At 45.6% G+C, this 23,414-nt stretch overlaps 1 protein-coding gene across 1 annotated transcript in view; it reads left to right on the top strand.

The window, feature by feature from the left end:
• btbd11b (BTB (POZ) domain containing 11b) overlaps positions 1-23,414 on the top strand; it is a 51,899-nt gene that overhangs the window by 14,288 nt on the left and 14,197 nt on the right. Inside the window, exons 2-3 of the mRNA XM_084477114.1 lie at positions 13,677-13,829; positions 21,506-21,710. Coding sequence (XP_084333240.1) covers positions 13,677-13,829; positions 21,506-21,710 — 358 coding nt within the window. The remainder of the gene's footprint in view (positions 1-13,676; positions 13,830-21,505; positions 21,711-23,414) is intronic.

Here is a 23,414-nt window from a genome sequence, read left to right on the forward strand (position 1 = left end):
CTCCTTTCATCAAGCCATGCCTTTATTTAAGCCATTTTCCGTTTAAACGACTGATTTATGAGACGGGTGATGTCTTATGGCTCGGAGCACCTGGAGAGGAGAAACCAAACACCCCTACAAAAGTGGGAGCGATGCTCTGAACATTACCCTTTTGAACTGCATTATTTACCTTCTGGTATTTTTCTCCTGTTTCCTCATTCAGAAATATAATTGTATTTTGTGCTTCCCAGTCTAAAAGCTCTTCAACAGGTGCTGCGGCCTGCACCGAATATCCTCCCCTATCGAAGGGCTGGATGGATGCTGCCGGAATGCGATGAATTAAACAGGAGGGGCATAGTGGAAATTACCTCAAAGGAGGATTGACAATCATTTAGGCCGCTGTTTAACCCGCATTTGCATTCTGAGAGCAGCATTTGCATGACTCTGTTGTTGCTGCTGACTGTGCAATTGGCAACGGTTAGCATATAGAGTACAATCCAACGCAGTGGGGAGTCCACTCTTCCCGAATCAAAGTGAATTTCGATGTTACATTGAATCGCCCACAGTGCTCTGTTTTGAATACGCAGGGGCAGTGATGAGATAATTCTTGCCATGATGATGATGATGATGATGATGATGATGAGGGAGAGGGAGAGAGTGAGAGAGAGATTTCTGCTCCCTTAGTGCAGTCTTCTGCAGTGTGTGTGTGTGTGTGTGTGTGTGTGTGTGTGTGTGTGTGTGTGTGTGTGTGTGTGTGTGTGTGTGTGTGTGTGTGTGTGTGTGTGTGTGTGTGTGTGTGTGTGTGTGTGTGTGTGTGGTGGGCAGTGCTCGGTCCAAACAGCCTGTTAGCTCTTTAGTCCAGGCTTTTCTGGCTGGCCTTCCTTCAGAGGCAACCTAGCAGCAGAGCAGGATCCAATATGGGGAGCTGCAGGAGCTCTTAGCTGAAGGGCTGCAGGCCAGTGGCTCGGCCGCCTCCAGCCATCCACGTCATGGCAGAGTTGTCCAGGGTCCACACCCTCAGAAGAGCTGTGCTCACTCACCCACATGCTTTGTTTGAAGAGCACTATTGTGTGTACACCATGCCACCACTATTTAGACACACCATGCAACACTTTGCTCTTCATCTTCTACTTCCTCATCTGCTACTTCCTCTTCTTCTTCTTCTTCTTCTTCTTCTTCTTCTTCTTCTTCTTCTTCTTCTTCTTCTTCTTCGTCTTCTTCTTCTAGTTTGTCTTTATCTTCTTCTTAATCTCCTCCTCCTCATCTCCTTCTTCTTTAAATGTAAAGGCAGATAAACGCAGCAGAGAGACTCTGTGTTGGTCTGAGTTTCTAAATAACGACCAGTGAGGTCAATAACAGGAACACATTTCTGAGCTCCGTCGCAGGGGAAGAAGAAGCTGATACAGTCTGTCATGATGCCGGTGAGGAAAAGATAGTATTTCACATGCTACTGCAGGCTGTTCCCTTCCTGTTCCCAGAGCCCAGAGGGCAGGCAGACATTTTTTCGCCAAAAAAAGGACGCAAGCAAAGTGAGCTCAGTAGACTCATTCTGCAGTCCGATTTAATATTTCCATGATGTGATCTAAACGTATCGTTAGAGTAATAGGACACTGCTCAACTTTAGAAGAGCACTTTGAATATGAAATGTCTGTGTGTATAAAAAGATAGAAATATAGATACAGATAATGATAATGATACATAGATAGATAGATATAGATACATATTTATATATAGGTCGATATGTCTCTTGCGTTGCTCTTTGGTCCTCTCTTCTTTCTCATTTTCACATTCTGCTCCTAGTTTCTCCTCCCACCACCTTTTTTTATTGTACATCTGTCAACTGTGCTGCTTTGACCAGCAAGCCTCAAACACATCATAAATACCATGCACACACACACGCACACACGCACGCACACACACAAACACACGCATGCACACACACACACACACACACACACACACAACACACACACACACACACCCACACACACACACACACACACACACACACACACATACACAGTTACCTGCTCTGAAGTGGGCATGACTCACTATCTGAAGGGAGTCATGAGGGGGGATAATACATTCATTTCTAAAGCTCCTGCACTCGGCATAAAAAACTAAACCAACTAGGGTTATTCAGCAGGTTGGCAGCTGAATTCGCAATATGGAAAAAATACACTGAAGCAATGCTTTCATAATACTTTTCTTTTAATAAACACTTTCATAAAAACAGTGATCTACACTCTAGCAAGGGCCTCTCAGTAGGTTTATATCTGCATTTTCATACTGTGTGTATATATACAAATGTATGGCATGTGTTACTAGTATTGGATATTCTAATGCCTCCTGAGTCCACATAGAACTTCTAATCCTAAGTGAATAATTCACAGCTGTAAGTTCACCAGGATCTTACTACAGGATGATGAAAGGAAGTTGGATAGAGATTCACTCTCTCTCTCACACACACACACACACACACACATACAGACACACGCACACGCATGCACACACACCCACTCACATAACACACGGAAGCCTGCACACACATGCACAAACACACTTACACACACACACGCACACATGCACACACACCTACACATGCATGCCCACACGCACACACTAGACACACGATCCATCCTGCGGCTCCATGCTGTGGGGTAACTGCCTTCTGGGGCAAAGCGCCGTAGTGTTGGATTACCTGTCATTCAGAGGACTGCTCTGTCTGATGACACAGGTGGGGAGACGCAGGCTCCTCCCGCTCCGCTTAGCTGATGCAAATGTAGACTAGAGTGTTCAAATCTCTCCCCCCGGGGCCTGTCGGGGGGGGGGGGGGACTTTCTCTTTAGCTTCCCTTGCTTTAACACATGCACAGGCTTAAACAAAGACACGGCAATGTCACCACAGCACAGGTCACGTATACTGGCTCTCATCAACCAACCCCCCTGTCACAGAGCCTGTCTGATGTGCCAGTGGGCGTGCGTACGGATCTCGTGTCTTGTGGTGCTCAGGTAGTGTGGGACGGATCGCCGTCCGAAAGTGCATCTCCAGTGATCCGGTGTGTGACGTGCAAACAGCCGTGAGCAACACATCTGCGATCCCGCCCACAGTGGCTGTTGAAACGTGATAGCGTTTGTTGTTGCGTCCGGTTTGCCTTTTGTACACAGGCCGAGCTCGTTCGGCCCCTCGTAAGTTGGATATTAAGTTAATGGCGTAATTATGCTAACCCTTTTTCCGCCATGTTGGTGATGGATGTCAGACAATTTTGTGCAGCATGCGGGAGCGAATGGCCCCGCCAACTAATGACTTGATCGGCACTTTGCCGTGATGTGTGCGAAGGGGGGTGTGTGCGCGCTTATGAGTGGGCACGCGAACACTGGCGCTATGAATGATGTGTTCCGACATGCAGTGATGGATGAATACACATTCACACCGCACTGACACCGAGGTCACATGCATCCCTCTCAACGCCTCTGAATGTGGTATTTGTGATGGGATTTTAATGTGTCCTTAATATACCTTGGAGGAATTCACCTTTGTTTTTTTGTGGTATCATGCTGATCGACTTTTAATGGCAGAGGTGAACATCCTCCATTTGCGATGCATTGATATGAAATCCGGATATTATTTTTCCATAACATAGCCTTTTGTGGACGACGAGCGTGACGGTTTCGGTTGTGTTACACGGATTAGCCGCGGCACTGCGTCCTGCCGAGCTCTGTGGTCTTCGGTTTGCCTGAATACTGGAAGGAATAGAAATGAATGCCGGAGTGAGTGATGAGGTCACTAAGTGGTCATGGTAGGATTCGCTTTCTGAAACACAGATAGTCATCATTTTCCTCTGGAGCACATATAGGCATAAATAAAAGACAGATGTGGGTGCCCCCCCTTCCACAACTTGAAGGCACCGTCGAAGATCCAGTGGGATATGGTCTTTATAATCCATGCAGGGCTATTTTTTAATCTATTTTTGTAATCAGATTTTAGATGCTATGGTTTTGCAACATATTGCTGAATGTTTAGTCTGGTTGTCTGTTCAAGTTCCTGTTAGTCGCTAAAGGCTGGGCCACTTGATACCAGGGCCTAGGGAGATGACATTGAAAGGCCTTGCTTCAAATCATGAGCATGAGATCTCTATATTTTTGTTGAATAGCCAATAACATGAAACTACCTGGTGCTTTTAGGTGTATTACAAATGTACAAGCCCACTGCGATACGAAACAAGTTGTGGCTCCACAGAGGAATGTCCATGTCACTGCAGATACATCCATGTATTTGACATGATGTGCGGAGCGCTGTAAAGACCAAATGCCACTGCCTGTGACATGTGACTTTAAATAAGTTAAAGGTATCCGATGTGACGGGGCGTTAAAGTATTTATATATATATTGCACATCCAAGGAAATTAAAAAGGCCACCCTTTTCTTTTTTTCCTTTGGCCGATATATCTCACGCATGTTTGTTTGTTCAGGCATGGTTAAAGATGTAGAGGGATGCTGAGGGGCATTTGTCTTCTCTGCACCGTTCCTTTTTTCGCACATAAACAGGACACAGAACACACTCAGGCGAACGTGACCATGGCGCGCCAGTGGCCAAACTCAAAGTGGTCGTCAAAAGATTCAAGTAGTATCGTGTACGTGAGGATATTAACGTGGGGCTCGCTCTTGCGGGAGGCTCCAACTTTGAAAAAGCAATTGGAGTTAAACGGAATGAAAAATAAAAATGAAAGCGGAGAGCAGTGTGATTCAGTATGCGACTTAGACCCCCCCCCCCCCCCCCCTTGATACTCAGGCGTTCTTTCAAAGGCTTTGCTGTTATATCCCTGGCAGCCACCACAGCTCATTATACAATACACATGAAAGTGTGCATTGTGAAAATGTAACCGATGAGGGGGAAAATGTAAATACTTGAAAGAGTCAAGACAACAACATCTTAAGAAAGTAATGGTGGTTTAGGAAAATATCCAAAGTCAGATTAATATCAAAATGAAATGAATGAGAGACAGACTGGGGAAACCTTTTTCTATTTACTTAAACATGAATTGAATGAAGCCTTTATATGTTGTTTTCTCTTTGCATGCATGACGATCTGTAGCCAATGATGAATCTCTCAATAGAGAAGATATTCCGTCAGCGAATCCACATAGTTTCCTTTAATCATCAGTTTTGAATAATTACAGCTTGAGAAAATGATTTATTGAATTGATTGATTATTTTTAGTTGGATTGATCAAGATGTGTCCCTCCCTGCCTGATGAACATGCATATTTCTTTGATGTTCCCTCCTACATGCGGCCCATTAATGACCCATAAGAACATTTAGCATTTACAAATCGTACCGTAGTCTGCTCCACTTTGAAGTCAACCTTTAAATCTGCACGTGGACCGAGTCAAGCCAACCACTGGCGATGACGATGGCTTGAAGGAATGTCAAAATATTTGGAGACAGATTGAGCTCATGCTGTACAGCATTGCACCAAGGTATAAATATTAAAGGGCGACCCGTGGTATATCCTGACACTGAGTTGTGCTGTGTCACTCGGAGGCTTTATTTATTATTTTATTTTCTCTGAGTGTATCAGAGTAGGTCTGTCTGTGAAAGACTTCAATCTCTTCTCTGCTGCTTTAAACTTCTCACCCGGCCCCCATCAGAACTATATTTTTACACTGCGCCTGGCATATTGAACAATGGCCCCTTTTAACATTTATTTTCTTGAAATGTACATAGGGTATAACATCTCTGCACAATTAAGTATTAATAAATGTGTGAGAGAGAGAGAGAGTGTGTGTGTGTGTGTGTGTGTGTGTGTGTGTGTGTGTGTGTTTCTGTGGCTCTACCTCACTGCCAGCTTCCTGTATTCCCATCAGCAGAGCTGTTGAGCCGGGGCGAGAGGGGATGGGAACACATCTGGAGAGACACCAAGAGAGAGGGAGAGCTGGCTACCTGCTCTCTGCAGCTGGGACCAGTCTGTTAGCGCTGGGGGCACACACCCAAAACACTACTTCTCCTCTGTTTACCTTGGCTAGGGGTGTCCCTGCTGGGTCAAGGATGCTCTGTTACCTGAAACTATATATAAGAAAAACAATCCTGTGTCCGGGTACACAGTACGCCATTTTGATTGATTGTGTCCAGCTTGACTGCGTGGAGGAATTCGCTTTTTCTTCTTCAAATTACGCAATTAGACCCTGGCTGATGTTGCCTCGCAGAGTGTACCAGCACGTTGGCGTGCGTTACGCACGAGAGAGAGAGCGAACAAAGACAAGCATTGTTATGGGCTCCTTTTTAACATTCTGCAAATGGAAACGATGGATCCAAGATGTGGCCAGGGATTTGGAAATACTCTGAAACGGAGGCAACTTTATCCACATAATCCTAACATGACAGGGATCTTTTGCTCACTGAGATAGCGAGGGTCATCTCCTGGGGGGGTCGAGAAGACTGACTGCCCCTCCGGCTCTGATGCGATGCTAAACAGTGAGGCCTGGATAATAAATTACCCTAGTTGAGTTAAACAATTAACAGCCTAATGTAACCTGATGGCAAGCAAACATTTTTGCTCCCTCTCTTGGCACAGTGCGTCAAAGAGGGACAATGAATTGATACTCTAAAAGGGAAGAAAAGCGTTTGTTGTTCTCCACGATTCTAAGCTGTAGCCTGTGAAGCCATTATAACATCAGTGGGAAGATGTTCATTTCCCTTCGCCTTCTTATGTGTGAAAAACAACTGTCACTCAAATTACATAAACACTTTCGTTCCCTCACTGCTCCCCACTGCCATGGCCGGCTCCACCACCAAGTGTACCACCACCACCATCACCACCACCACCACCACCATCACCACCACCACCACCACAGCCCTCACCACCATGACCAGCATCACCACCACCACCACCACAACCACCACCACTACCCCTATCACCACCACCACCACCACTACTACCATCACCATCACCACTACCACCATCACCACCACTACCATCATCACCACCACCACCATCACCTCCACCATCACCATCATCACCATGACCAGCACCACGACCACCAGCACCATCACCACCACCACTACCATCACCACCACCACCTTCACCACTACCACCAACACCATCACCACTACAATTACCACCAACACCATCACCACCACCATCACTATTACTATCACCATCACCACCACTACCATCACCACCACCACCATCACCACCACCATTCGCATTGTAGGTCCGTCACAATTGCCAGTAGTCACACAAATAAGACAGGGTTCCCCTTTCTTTTGCTTCTTATTTGTTTCCACCAATCATGTTGCTTGAGGGGGGACATCTGTAGAGGTGTAATTGGAGAAGACAACCATGGCCAGCAATAGTAGATTGTAAAAAAGTGTCTGTAAAGGTGTCTACAACACCGTGTAGACCGCCCACTGTAGAAATACATCTCCTCCTGAAAGAGAATGTGTTTTGTTCAGTAGACTATCTCTCCCCCCAGAAGTTCTGCTGTAATATAGTCGTACGGGTGCTGGATCTAGTTGAGTGTAGTAGTGTAGTTTAGTGAGAGATTAGTGTGATCAGTGTTACACAAAAAAGTAGTTAGGTAGTAGCAGTAGTATTCTGCGTCACGTTCATATGATTGTCATCCATGGCCATTTAAGTGGTGCTACAAAACCTTTTGTACACTCACAATGTTATTTATTCATAATGGACCACTGGACAATTTCTTAATTACTCTTGCGTCCTCACAGTTGAATAAGCAATTATGTCAACACCGTGGTAAACCTGATGATGACACTTCAGGCACCAGAGTGTGATGATGAGTGGATATGTTTGTGTCAATTGACCTAAGCACTTCTGCCTTTCTGCTCAGACCATCTTGTTTGAATATGTACACTGAAGCACCGTGTTTGGGGAAGTGTGTGTTGTGTGTGTGTGTGTGTGTGTGTGTGTGTGTGTGTGTGCATGTGTGTGCGGTGCCAATACGGCCCAGTGGCTTCAGATCTGCAGATTGCGTGTATTGTCTGGAAAGCATCCTGGGGGAGAGGAGGGGGTGGCATGTGACTTGTGGATATTATAGTAGAGTTTTTGCCCTCGTCAGACGAAATGAGATGAAAGCTGAAGAAATACAGTGAGTGAAATAATAAAGCTAAGCTAGAGAGCTTAAAGCTTGCAAAACACGTAACAACTTGAGCATTTGGGTTTCTTTCTGATTGGAGTAAATTGTGCAACTCTCTCAGCCGTCACAGTGGATGAGTGTGTGTGAGTGTGTGTGTGTGTGTGTGTACGTAGTCTGCTGTGCGTCTTTGGTTAGCTGTGGTATGGTTAGGCTCCCCCCGTATCCATATTCAATGGGGTGATTGACAGGCGTGTCTCCCTCGCTGTCAACCATAAGTGTCTTTTGAATGACATCATCTTGACCGCCGGTTGCCGAGCAGCAGCGGGTTGGCTCCCACACACACACACACACACACACACACTGAGTGATGTCTTTACAGTCTGTGTCACACTCTCACAGTCTCTCTACGTCCTCTCTGTTACCTGGCTCCTCCCACCAACCACTCAGCTCACGTTACCTCATACCGTAACAGCGCATTGGAATGAGATATGCAGGATTAATTATTGATTTTCTCCTTCGTATGGATAATTCATGAGATAACATTTCTTAGATATTGTCCTTAACTGTTCCAGGGATGATTTTACGACATCGATCAGATAACTGGAGATGCTGGATGGGCGGGTGCGTTGTAAATAGGACAGACCGACACAAGAGCTGCTGTTGACACTAGCTGCACCCGTCTTGTTTGGGAGATAAGCCCTGACAACAAGGCCAAGGAGAGGACAACTGCAACAATGTCAAAAACAATCAGCCTTTCAATGGTGTGCCACAGATTGAGTTGAGAATCAACCGCTTCACACTCAGTGTATTACATGGGATATGTTTCCCACTGACACCATAGACCTGTTTCCAGGTCTGTCCTAATTAATCTCACACTGCCCCGAACACCTATTTTCTGTACATTTGCCTTAGCATGCATGTGTGTGTCTATCTATCTATCTATCTATCTATCTATATCTATATCTATCTATCTATCTATCTATCTATCTATCTATCTATCTATCTATCTATCTATCTATCTATCTATATTGAGCATCAAATTCTTCATGTCACCACAACCAATATGTGCATATTTACCGTTCCATAAGCATGATAACCAGCACGTGCAGCCTGCCAGCGCCCGGTGTGCACACAGTGTATCCAGCATTGATACGCCTCCATTAACTGCCTCCCTAATGAAGGCGGACCAGCATGTGCGCCCATGCGTGTGCTTCACACACACCCTCCTGCGGGGATATTCCCCGGCTTGTTAGGGGGGGTTGTAGTACACCTTCTCCAGCATGTCCTGGTGGCACGCACGGCAGGCCCGCTCATCCATTGAAACCACAAATGTGCGGTGTGTGGTTTGGTGGTTATTTATCCGGACCTGTACCGCGCCGCCCCACTGTAGGACCGCCGTGTGGTTTGTTTTCTACCACTCACAACGGGATCATCCCAAACTGCATAGGAATTCAAACAAACTTTTCATCGCCTCCACCTCTTGCTATTTCTACCCCACCCCCCCTCTCCCAACACACACACACCCCTACTGAAGGTAGGCTTCCTTTAACTCTCTCTCTCTATCTGTCTCTCTTTCTCTCTCTCTCTCTCTGGTCCCTCTCTCTATTCGGTATACATATGGTAGCCATCTGGCCTGGCAGAGCGGTGCCGGAGCCCAGAGTGAGGCAGCAGTGCTGTGGCCCGTGTACAGTAGAGGACTATGGTTAACCCTTCACAGCCACACTGTGGTGAGCTGGGAGAGCCCAGACCACTTTCACTTGGAGACCGAGCGGCGGCCGTGACTGCCTCTATCGGCCTTTAGGTGGATCAGTGGAGGGGGACGCAGAGCTCACCGACCATCATTCTAAGTCAATGGGAAGAAATGTAATTTCATTCTCGTAACACAAAACCAATAAATGTTTTACTTCATTCCGTTAGGATCTCGGTGGGTAGTTAATTTTCCTATTAGTCATTTGTCTTGTTTGACAGTTATATAAAATGTAAAAGCTATTAAGGATTAAGTATTAATGACGTTTGGCCTTAGGCTTCAGCGAGGCGTCAATTCAAACATATAGTTGTGTACGTTGCTGGTTGAAAGAATAGACAGCTCTGTTGAGGGCAATTCGACACCCTCAAGGGGGGGGTCTTGTGTAAACCAAAAGGTGACTTCACGGATGCTGCATCCATTTTATTTTTTACAGTCTACAATATAAACGGAGAGGATCTTTCTCTCTGTATCTCCGCCTCAGTCTCTCAACACCCCCAGGTTCTGTCCCCCCGTTTCTCTCTACTGAGCTGTGCTGTGCTTTTCTCTCTATCCCATTCTCGCTCTCTCTCTCATTTTCTTTCTCGCTCTCTCCCTCTCCCTCTCTCACCTCACTCCTCAATTGAATCCTTCTGGGGATGATAGGGAAGTCTAAGCTGCTATCGCTACTGCTACTACTACTTCTGTGTTGTGAGTTGGTCAGACCCCCTTGTCGCGCTGTGTGTGTAGGCTAGTAACTACACACGCTCTGAAAAGTTACAATTAGCCACATTCTGTTGGCGGGTTTGCTCTGACGCTGTGTTTTAACCTGTGACGTGCTACGGTGGTGCTGCTGCTGAGTTGCAAGGGGTTTCTTGGGAAGAGGAGTCCTCTAAAATAGATTTAAGTGCTGGGTTGCAGCCACACAGAGGTCAGGCCCGGTGCACAAGTCATCCGCGGGAGACGTCTGATTGGATCCCATAAACAACTTCCTTTGCAACCGTGATGCAGAGGCAGGAAATAAGAAAAATACACTCCAAAACACTTCAATCACACATCAAGACTTGAACTGACGACGTTGTTTCTTCACTCAGTGCCAGAGTCTACGCTGAAGAACTAGGGGCTGTCATGTCCTAGTAACCGTAACTACGGCCGCCCATCACGGACCATTCCTCTCTTTGACTGTGATTCATTTGCTGCACAATGACAACTTAATGGGAACTCCTGTACCCATTACTTCTTCTCCAGTAATGCTGGTATGCCCGGAGCAACTAACTTTCCTCCCCCCTCCCCCTTCTCTCTATAGCTCTTGCCCTCTCTCTCTCTCTTTCGCGTGCGCTCTCTCGGTCTCTCACTCTTTCTCTTTCTCGCTCTCTGTCTGGTTTTCTCCCTCTATACCACATGTCAGACAGGGCTGGTCCATTTACAGAGGCTAGGGGAGGGTTGGTACCCTGACTTCTTTTATTTTCATGACGGGTCAAATATATTCCTAAAAAAAAGTACATTCAGTGGCTAACAGAATTGTGCCACACCAGCCGAGTGACATCCCGACCAACCCAACTCCAATCAGTATTCATTGCCTCCATCCCATTGCAAAAAAAACTGAAAATAACAACAACAAAGATTAACCCCAATCAAACAAATAGCTGCACACAAACGCATGGCCTGGATTCAGAGAGGCAAAAATGCATGCAAGACCTGACCTCTCAGCCCTACAAACACAGAGAGCTGGTACCACCGCTATCTGGCTAGCATGCAAACGCTCTCTCTGTGCCCCGGCCTGAGGCTACGCGGTGCCCTGCATTAGGTTGCAGTAACGTGGGTGAGTCACCTTGCCATGGCCGCCTAGCCTAAGAGCATGGAGCATGCACTGTCAGCCGGTCCAGCTTTTAGTGTTTTGCTCTCATGTGAAGGCCAAGGAGTCGGGTAGGATAATGTCAGCCGCACGTTGTTTAAGCATACCATATTTCTGCCGGGTCATTTTGTAATTATTGCTCCTCGTGGGATCTACTCCAGACGTGTCTTAGACTTCCTGCCTGCTATTAAACAGTGAAGTGAGCCGTAAACGATGCTGGCAGTATGCAGGCTTTACTAGAGTGAATAAGAAATGTAGTGTCAGTGGGAAAATGAGACTTATACTTCATGTAGAGATTGGCTTTGACTTTGTCATTACAAAGTTGTTACAAATTGTAGTCTGAAAACAGCTGAATGACTCTGCAGTGCCCTTGAGAATGATCCTGTGTGTCAACCTTGGACCATCTGGGTAACAGCTTCCATGGACCTCCTCAAAGTCTTCTTATTGAGCAATTTGACTGAAGGAAAGCCAAGTGATGGTGAGATAGAAGATGGCGAGAAGAGATGGCAAACAGCCCTTCCAGCCCACCTCCCTTGGCAGTCACATAACCTCTCTCTGAATGTGTCTGAAAACACTCTCAGCACTCTCAGACAATAGATCAACAATAGACAACAGGGTCAGAATAGCTGGAGGCCGTTCCGAAGCCAAAAGACTTCATATAGAAGGCTAACCCTATCAAAATTGGTTTGATGTGTGCAATACTGACTGAATTGATGAAAATTTTACTGCTGGCGTCTCTAGTTCAGGGTTGCCGGGCATTTCCCCAATGAATGCATGGAATTCAAGGCACTCTTAGCAAGAAACTGAGTCTGCCGTTTAACCAGATGTATGATTGTGATGCAGGAAAGTTAAAATCCGAGTCTAGAGGCGAGTAGTGGCAGGGTGGCCTTCTTGCTGTTTTTGGAGTCTTTAATGTGGATTTCCTGAAGCACAGCACACTTGATCTGCACAGAGAGAGCACACAGCGAGCTGGTGAAGCAATAAAGTGCTCTCTCCCCATGGCTTTTTCCTGTTAAATCACAAAGAAAAGTATAAAAACATAACTCATGAAATTAAAAGATACTTTTTCCCCCCCCACTTTTCATTCTTCTCCAGGTGTCAGGAAAGCGTTTTTTTTATATACCGAACGAGATGTAAGACTACATTTTCGATATTAACTGTAATGAACGCGATAAATGGTGTGTTTTTAGCGAGGCCTATTTTCAGGGAATTTGGGACTCTTGTGGAGGAGGTCCCTTGATTTCAATATTTCATAATTTCACAAACCACAAGTGGGCCGTGGCACACAGCGGGGGGGGGGGGGGGGGGGGGGAGCTCAGGCAGCCGTCAGCAGAACCAGGTAGGAGGCCTGACGCCGCCTGTCAAATACAGAGCCGGTGAGTTCCACCACTGCCACGAAAAATGAAATAAGAATAACAAAAAAGAACTCCCCTTACCCATATCTACTTTCTGGTAAATAATTAGCGAAATGGAAACCAGTGTTCATCCAATGGCGCGCGTTGTGACGGGTGTAATAAAACAACCAGTCTTGAGTGAGTGAAATACTGCACCCCGGGCTCCGAGTGTGTCCTCTGTTCCACTTTTTGGGACCGGGCCCAAACACTTTTTCTTCTTCCTACAGTCCTTTTGTGATGTGGGGAGTCGCGCCTCGGGCCATTAAAGTTTGGATTGGAGTCAACGTTTCCCTTTGTCCTTGGAGACAGTGGTTTGGCGCACAGGGATGCGTGATTGCCACAGAGGTACAGTGTGGAGCTATTCAGGTCTCCCTTGTCGGCTCTCTGCGGGTACCCCTGTTCCCCCCCAGTACCCCCTGCCCCCCCCCCTGGGACCGGCGCCGACGTCAATGTCCTTTCAACCGGGAACAAACGCTCATCAAACTGTTCCCCGAAGAAAAGATACAATTAAAAAAAGATGAAAGCTGAGCTTTAACCTCTTTCGCTCTTTCTCTCTCTCTCTCTTCGACTGTGTGTGTATGTGTGTTTGTGCATGCACATGTGTGTGTCTGTGTGTGTGTGTGTGTGTAGGTGTTCTCAGCTTACCAGAGAGCTTGACCCTTCACCAGGACCAGCAGCAGAGAGCCGGCAAGAGTGCGGAGGGACGGGCCTACAGCCAGTCTGAGCTGCGGTCCATTGAACAGTGCCTGCTGGCCACACGAGTGGGCAGCATTTCAGAACTCAGTGAGTCCTCTGTGTGCACGTGTGTGTGTGTGTGTGTGTGTTTGTGTGTGGCTGTGTGGCTGTATGTGGCTGTCTGATGTGTGTGTGTGCATGTGTGGCTGTGTGGCTGTCTGATGTGTGTGTGTGTGTGTGTCTGTGTCTGTGTGTGTCTGTGTGTTTTTGTGTGCGTTTGTGTTTTCATGTTTGTGTGTGTGTGCCTGTGTGTGTGTGTGTGTGTAGGTTTACAAATATGTCATGTATATTCATTAACTAAATGTTTACTGAACACACAAACAACACCTTCCGATATTTTCAAACGTGAACCTGACGAGTGCAGGAATATCTGCAGCAGTTTGTCTCGTGTTCTTACACCCCACCATACACGCATCGCTGTGTTGTTAAGCCACGGCGCAGTAACCACTGCAAAGAGAGGACCGATCTCATTTGATGCGACAAAACGATTAGTCCGGGTTTGGTTGCGTGCTATTCTGCAGCTCAATTCAGCTGACTCAGAAAAAAACAACAAAAAAGACTACCATGACATTTACAGGCTGAAGAGTCCACAGCCAGCTTTTTTTTTTCTACGCACACGTGCATCGACGTGACTCTCAGAATGCCGACGACTTAATGAGCGTTTCATCTTATGTAACAAACACAGGTCCGAGTTACCACTGCTGTCACAGCATCGGCTGTGTTAAAAAGATATCCTTTCATTTCTCTACTGTAAATATTCATCATCTGAACAAACACGGCTGAAACAATATCATGAATATGGATGGAGGAGTGGAGTGATAGGAAGAAGGTGGCTATTTATATATCTGTGTGTGTTGTGCTGTGGAGGTCAAGCTGGCCTCCGTTCTGTTGACTCTGCAAATAGCACCACAGACCACGGGGGTGCGAGTGGACAGTGCCAGAACCATAGCCCCCCCCCCTTAATGTTATTATCACCCCACGTCGTCGGGCGTTTACACCGCGATCTGGGCCATTTAATCATTTAAAGATAATTTTCGACTTGGACTATCTACTGCCGTGACATGAAAGGGGGACCGCAGGAAAGCACCATTTTAAATCATTATAGTAAAGTGTAGTGGCCTGAGATGGCATTCTTGGCACCAGCTGAATGAAATTTGCATCCTAGATACAGCCTGCAACAATGGCATTTTAAAATATAATTTCTAAAAGGTTTTCTACTTGTTTTTCCCATTTTTGTTTTGTGTAATTTGTATTCAGCAAAATGGCAATATTTGCATATTTGAAAGGACATTTGCCTAAACGCTGTATATATTTAAACTATTTGTATTCCTGGTGAGCCAGGATCTATACCAGTAGAGGGGTTTATGTAATTCCATATGCAACTGCTTCAAACTGAATCTTTTTATAGAGCTGTCAATGGTAATAGGATACCAAATATGTCACTTTTCAAGCAGCCTCATTATGTAAATCTCTACCCTGAGCCGGTTGTATTTATCAGTAACTGGTCACAAGGTCAACCACAAACTCATGTCCTCTATTTAGGGTTGCTACGCTCCTTCAACAAACCCCTGTATTTAATTCAATTCACATGGGGTCTCTATGTACACTTCAAAGTGCACAAATGCATTGGTTTCCTCTGGAAAAAAAATTATATTCAGCGGTGGTTTTACACCCAAACCCAACACAAGCCCTCCTACTCCCCATCAACACGCCAACATTGCCTCTCCAATCTGTCCTCCTCCTCCCTCCCTCTCCCTGTCTTCCCCAGTCTCCGGGTGCCTGATGAAAACTGTATTTTAAACGTATTGTCAGAAGGCAATCCAGTGGGCTGGTGCCTCTTAGGTCAGTGTGGGATGAGGGCCGTTTTTCAAATGAGAGCGGCTTTGGCACAAGGCTCTATCACAGACCAGGACTGCGAGCAGATTGTTATTCATGAGGGGGCAACAGGGGAATGGATGTCTCTACCTTCTTACCTTCAAAGAGCATGGACATTAAAGTCAGCCGATGGTGAAGCACCATGGAAAGTGCACAAGCGGATGGAAGCAGAAGAAATGTTGAGGAAGGGAGCAACGCATTTGGAGGATTTCATCTGAGGCACATATTAACATACCTGCAAACTAGTCACCTTTCGGCGAAATTCTTGTAGATCCGAAGAGTTTCTTTTTAGGGGGGGGTAGAAGGTTTCGATATTTTTTTTCCTCGTTGGAAGTTAACGGAGCAAAGAGTCTAGCTCCGCTTTGAACCAGAGGTTGCGAAGCAAGGTTGGTTGCGTGAACAAAGGCACGCGTCCTCTGATACCCGTGGAGAGCAACGTATGGAGCGACACGCCAATGGCTAATCATGTAACAGTATCACGTTTGGCTGCGCCGTCTCGCGTGTGTGTTTCATAACAGAAACAGCGCGATGTGAGAAACGAAAGGTTCATGACAGTACTGGACATATCTCCATGTCCCATTTCCCCCTTTGATGGCATTATCTTTATTCTGTTTAATGTGCGCATTTTCGTTATAACATGGATAGCAAGCATAACAACAAAATCGCTAATAGGCGCTAATCGCTAGTTAGCGAACATGCTTACTATTTAGCATGCACATACTTTTTTGCGTGCATGTGTGTTGTACTTTTTTAGCATATACTTTTATCAATAATTATCGATATCGACCGATATGAAACACTTATCGTGATACAGTTTTCAGCCATATTGCCCAGCCCTAGTGCACATAACTGGTACACAAGTACGCATGCACGCCCATAATCAGCGATGCGTAAGGTCACTTGTGCCACTACAGCGCTTTTGCGTAACTCACCGGCTTTTCCAACCCTTATGAGTTTGCAGGTATGATTAAGAGTCGTGCCTTGGTTAACATCTGTTGCATTGAGATTGTTTTGTAAGGTTGTAGCTAAGTGGATGAATGAATGATGAACGATGAATGAATGAGCCAAAGCCGAGGAAACGCAGGGAGTGATGCATTGGGAGGGTTTCATTGTTTTCTTTATTTTGAGAGTAATACCTGGCTACCTTCTGTAGTGTTTTGTTTGTTTACGCCACAGGGCTCCTTTTAGCCAGCCCTGCCTTGGAGACCGAATCCATTAGACCTGGAGATGTCCCCCTGGGCCCTGCCTTGTGGCTGCCCAGCGCTCCTGGAAGATGGGTTAAATAATACACGTTTCCTCCAGAACCATTAAGACTGTCTTAAGTTATAAATAGCAGCCAGCCTATTCAGCCCTCCAAGTGGTAACACCCATAGCTGAGAGGCTTAAACTGTTTAGCATCCTTCCCTTATGTGTGTGTGTGTGTGTGTATGTGTGTGTGTGTGTGTGTGTGTGTGTGTGTGTGTGTGTGTGTGTATGTGTGCGTGTGTGCGTGCGTGCGTGCGTGCGTGTGTGGGTGTGCGTGTGCATGCGCATATGTGTGTGTGTGTGTGTTTGCGTGCGTGTGTGTTGTTGTGGGTCTGTCTGCTGTGTGGGTAAGACTCATTAGAAGAGTGCTATACCTTTTCATTTAATTAGTCAGAAATTCAATTTATGTATTGAAAGTTTCCTGTGGTACCATAAACATTATCTGATTGAGCTAAATAGCCGATGTTTAGGGGCAGGCGAGTTGTCCAGCCTTGACGGTGGATCTGCTCTTGTGAGGCTGTCTGGATAATGTGGTCTCAGAGGGGGTGTGTTGAAGGATTGCCTCAAACTGTGTTCCCGTCCCTCCCACCACAATGTGTCACAAGTTGGTGGAAATAGTCACAAAATCATGAAGCCACTGGTGCCTTGTATATAATAAGACACTTATATGTCGTATTAAGTCATTTCAAAGTCAGTTTGTGTATTGTTTGTATTAAGTCAGTTTAAGTATTATTCGTATCAAGTCAGTTTATGTACTGTATGTAATAGGTCAGTTTATGTAATGTATGTATTACCCTTATTTTATGTATTGCATGTATTAAGTCAGTTTATGTATTAAGTCAGTTTATGTATTACGTCAGTATATTTATTGTATGTATTGAGTCAGTTTTTTCCTCTTTGTTTCAAGTCAGCTTATGTCTTAAGTATTTAGTCACTTATATATTGTATGTAGTAGGGGGCAGTGTGTTGGGTTAAGTGGCATCTAGTGATGAGGTTGCACATTGCAGCCAACTAAATACCCCCCCCCCCTCATTTTCCAATGACAGAGATGCTACGGTACTTCTATAATGATGTCATCCCCTAGGAGACCTTGATATATTTATAAATTGTATTTTGTAATTTAGTCTCTTAAACTATAAGTAATAGCTTACAAATAAGATCGCAATTATGATGAGGAATAAAGGGTTTCTTCTAAGCTAACGAAAACACAAAGATTCTTATTTTCATACCATCATACACATTAAAACGTACTTATGATACTATGATACTATACGTATGAATATAATATTAAATTTCTGCAAAGTCCATTATACTAGATGCCACTTAATTCTACATACCGCCCCTTTAAGTCAGTGCATGTCCTTTCAAGGTTAGAAAGGGCACATCTCTGTCATAGTGTTGTTGAAGACATGTTTCCTTGATGTCCCAGAAGTCAAGCAGATTTGTTATACGAAGGACCTAATCTTTGAGCCTCATTTGCGAACTAACATTTGCACTGCCCACGTATAATATGGATATTGTGGGATTTTCATGTTCCCTGGTACTGCTACATGGTGGCTAAACGCTCTGTCTCTCTGCCCAAACGGAGAGAAAGCTAATAGCACTATGAATAGCCTGACGTCTTGTTGAGTCAGAATGGCCGCAAGGGGCCATTAAACATGTTCATGGCTGTATAGCAGGAAATAATTGAAACACAGCAGCAGTGATGACGGCAGCTGCACAGCCAGTGCACAATGTAGCCGGTGTACATTCATCGGTGCCCAAAGGAAAGTGTGTGTGTGCGTGTGGTGTGGTTAGAAGCGTACATATGAAAGACACAATGGAATCGCTCCGTGAGGAATGTCAATTGATTGCCTGGGCAATGCTGGGCTGCAGCCTGCTTGCTTGTCTGGTACCCAGTGTGTGGTAATCAGCCATCACATTCAGTGGGTCAGCAGAGCCCTGCTGGGCTGTTTGACCAGCAACTGGGGCCCATCAGAGGCTGATATGAAAGCTCTTAGTAAAATGGCCTCTGTCAAGCGACGCCGGTAAGCTGCCCGAGTGAGGGCTGTGTGCACGCGCTCCGATTTTTAAACCAGCGTGTTATGACGACTGCGGCTTTCTAAAGCACTGAAGGAGTATAGCTTTCAACAACATTGGATTCTTAAAAAAGGAACCAACCCAGTGGAGTTTGGACTCAGATCCTTTCAGGCTTTAATTAACTGGGATTGGATATTGATTTCTAGGTGTTCGTTCGTTAATGAAAAAGCGATTCACTTTGTTCTTTTTTTCACTCCTTTTAAAGTGCACCCCTTTTTTTCTTTCAGCTTGTCCTACTTCCTCCCTCTGCTCCTCCCCCTTCCGAGTGTGTTCCATTTCATGCCACGGACACCTTGCTGACACAAACGATCGCTCAACGACCACCAAAATGTCATTCTTGCGTCAATAGCATAAAACTAGAAGAGTGAATCAAAGTGTGTCAGCTGCTGATAACTCAAGTCAAGTCAAGTCTTTATTATTGCCAAACGACACAAATCGTCTGGAATTCATTTCGGTGATTGGGCGTCTGGAATTAATTTTGGTGATTGGGCTCACACAGGACAGTACAAGACCATACAGAACAAAGGAGACAACAAGTCTGACTGGACCTACACAAAATACATCACATTACAAGACACATTGCATTATTTCCAGTGTGAAAAACTCAGCAGAAGTACTTGGAGAGTTGTGCTTTTTCAACATAGCTAACATCCCCCCCTCCCAGCCCCCAGCCCCCACCCGACCCCCCCCCCCCCCCCACCACCAGTCAGCCCCACATCAACCCACTCGTTGCTGCTTTCTGCCCAGCCATCCCAGGGACTCATTTGAGATTAAATATAAGGAAAAGCTGTTGCTGGCAATGCCTCTGAGCTCTCCATCTCATCCTTTAATTACTGCTTGAAGAAGGCACGTTTCAGGGACCCGGCTCTGTGGTCTCCAGTGGGTTCGGGGGATAGATAAGGAAGACGTGGGGCGTGTGTGTGAAGCAGAGATGAAGGGAAAAATCAAGGGGGGAATAAAACAAGTCGGTGTTATAAATTGCAAGCGGGGATGGTTTTCTGTGTGAGTGTGTGTCATCGCATTATATTATATGATGTCATTACACATTTCGGTGTGTCCTCATAAGCGCACCGCTGTTCCAAGGGCAGCCTAAAGATGGAGGGCTGTTTTGTGTGTTTTTCTCCAGGCCTATTTGATTTGCTGTCATGGTGTTAGTGTTTAGGCTGAATGGGATCTCAGCGGGGTGTGTCGACGCTATTATAACGCCAAACCTTTGTGTTTGCTGAAACGTCCATTTGGTTGTGGGAGCCCTTTGAATGTGCTCAATATGTTCACGAGTCATAGTTAATTTAGACTAGACAAGACATTTTTATCGTGTTATTTATTTTATTGCGGGTTTTTGTGGAGTGGCACGATATAAACTTGTTTTTGTCGACTTCCTTCAGACATGTTGCAGAGGCACAGATTTGGAAGGGAAAATTAGAGAACCGACATTTGCCAGCATTTGACATGAGATTTGAGTATCAGACGGAGCTATTTATTAGGTAATCATAGTTGGCTATTCAAATGCTTCACATTATACCCTTTTCTAGAATTAGCTGCCGTTTCAATGGGAAAGGGAATGGAAAAATATTTCTACGTCCAGCATTTATTTCTACTAAAAGACCATCTGTCTAACACTAATGTAAACACACTTCTACAAAACTGTTTACCTTCCAGAAATCTATCATGAGCATATTAAAATATCTTACCATCCAAAACCAATCCTTTTTGGTATAAAGCAGTAGAGAATTATACAAAGAAAAACAAACTTACGTTGCATCCGTATCATTTTTTTATGGCCATGGTTACTACTACTTCCCAGTCAACAATGAACAGAGACCACTGAACTGTTGGCTGCCTGTGTGTGTGTGTGTGTGTGTGAGTGTGTGTGAGTGTGTGTGTGTGTGTGTGTGTGTGTGTGTGTGTGTGTGTGTGTGTGTGTGTGTGTGTGTGTGTGTGTGTGTGTGTGTGTGTGTGTGCGCGTCGATGAGTGCGTGTTTCCTGCAGTGCATGGAAACCCTCTGCTCCTTTCTGACAGGCCGGGCTCTTAGAAGAAAAATGGGGTTATTATTCTACCAACATGATCTTGAAGCGAGTGTCTGATTGTGTGTTCAGTGTGTGTGTGTGGATGTTTGTGTGTGTTCAGTGTGTGTGTGTGTGTGTGTGTGTGTGTGTGTTTAGGTGTGTTTGTGCATATGTGTACGTGTGTGTGTGTGTGTGTATCTGTGTGTTTTTTATGCTTAACACATCCATCTGTATATAAATGTGTGTATGTTCAGTGTGTTTGTGTGTGTGTGTGTGTGTGTGTGTGTGTGTGTGTTTGTGTGTGTGCATGACTGAGTGTGCATACGTGCGTGCATGTGTATGTGTGTGTGTGTGTGTGTTTGTGTGGGTTTGTGCATAATGTACGTGTGTGTGTGTGTGTGTTTGTGCATATGTGTACGTGTGTGTGTGTGTGTGTGTGTGTATGTGTATATGTATATGTTCACATCCATCTGTAAATCTGTGTGTGTGTGTGTGTGTGTGTGTGTGTTTGTTTGCAGGTGACCTGGTGTCCCGGGCCATGCAGTACCTCCAGCCGCTGCACATTAAGAACATCAGCAACGGCACGCCGGTGCACCAGAAGCCCTGCGCGGTCCACTGGGCGCCGGAGTCCATCTACACCCTGTGCTACTTCATGCACTGCCCCCAGATGGAGTGGGAGAACCCCAACGTGGAGCCCTCCAGGGTCAGCCTGCACACAGAGAGGTGAGGAGAACACACTTCTGATGCCTCTTCTTCATGGGCCCGTGAGGCGGACGCCCCACCACCACCCCCACCGCGTTCCAGGAACTCACCGTCAGCCAGAGAGAGTGAAGGGTGGAAGAGCAGAGACAGCTGAGAGAAGTTCTCTAGGTGTCTCAGAAAGGGTAGCCTCTACCGACCTGTCAAAACTATTTATTTTCTTTGAAAATCTAGCAAATGATTCTTTAATGAACAGACATACATCTATGTATGAATAGACTTACATTCCAAAGGCAGTTTGATCTCTCTGTCTCTCTCTCTGTCTCTCTCTCTGACTCTGTCTCTCTCTCTGTCTCTCTCTCTGACTCTGTTCTCTGTCTCTGTCTCTCTCTTGCTGTCCTGCTCTATTTTTCTCTCTTTCCTTCTCCCTCTCTCTCAAGCACTTTCTCCCTCTATTTCTCTCTCTCTGGCTCTCTTTCTCTCTTCCCTCTGCATGGAGAATGAAGGTTCCCATCGACAACCCCACACGGCACCGGGGACTGTATTGGTTTTCATCCTCCTCACACACAACACGACGTACGGGTCAGATGGGTCAGGAGTCATTGTTATCAGCCCTGTTTTTAAAGTACACACCCAGGAGTGGGTGTGCTGTGAGAGCAGCAGGCAACCTGTTGGGGTTGGGCATGTACAGCCACGTGGGCGCTGTCTATTGATCGCTGGTGCCACGGATGGTACAGATGGTCATTGTCAGCCTCCAGCTACAGATCTGGGTTTGAGCACACATGCCTCACTAGGGATCCGCTGGGTCTATAGCTGGGTCTCTCTGCTGCCGTTAATATCTATTATTGAATGTGCTTTACTGTTATCACGAGGTAGTCATTATATTTTGTTTTATATTTTCATATTTTCTACGTTTAAAGTGCTTTAGGTAAGATTGGAGGACCACAATTAGAGTTTAATTTGTTCAAAATGGCAAAGCCATCCATTCCGTTCCTGAGGTTGAGTGCGCTGTGAGAATATCTGCTCCGGTGGACACGTCTGCCTCCTTATGAGACCATTTAGACTTTAGACCACGCCCAGCTCATTTCTGACCAATCAGGGCATCATTTCCCGGATCGGTTAGGGGAATCCATATTTCCTGTCATTCGCCGGTGCATGATTGGAACACTGTTCAATGGCAGGAGAAATATAGCGAGGGAGGGGGCAGAGAAGGAGGGGAGGTTTTTTGGTTGTTGTTTATTTCCAAAATCTCTTCCGCTCTTTTCCACTCTAAGCTTTCAAATCTTACAGCAGCAATAATGAATGAACCCTTCCAAATGTATTATGAATTTTTCCTCTCAGCCTTTTTATTTTCTCGGGGGGACTATGTGCTTACCATGCATTCATGACTTTCGTTTTCAATATTTCCTTTTGCTCTGTCACCCACCCCTTACTCCCCCAGTCTCTATCGAATGACGGCAGGGCTGACAGCTGAGGCTGAGCAGTGCGGTGTGACTGCAGACCAGTTATCTGGTTAATGGGTCTCGCAGTGCTACAAGTCAAATCAACCAATGCCAAACCCCTGAGTTTCTCCGTTTGGAAATACAAACCCCCATGCACACCGTCAAACTCAAACTGCCTTCATCCCAGCCAGTGTTAGGGTTTGGTTTCCATCTTCGGAACCTGAGGCTAAATACAAGAATATGACTTGAATATGACTAGGCAATTATGCTAGGAGGCTAAGGATAT

Source organism: Micromesistius poutassou (assembly GCF_964030765.1).
Source record: "Micromesistius poutassou genome assembly, chromosome: 13".
Taxonomy (NCBI): Eukaryota; Metazoa; Chordata; class Actinopteri; order Gadiformes; family Gadidae; genus Micromesistius; species Micromesistius poutassou.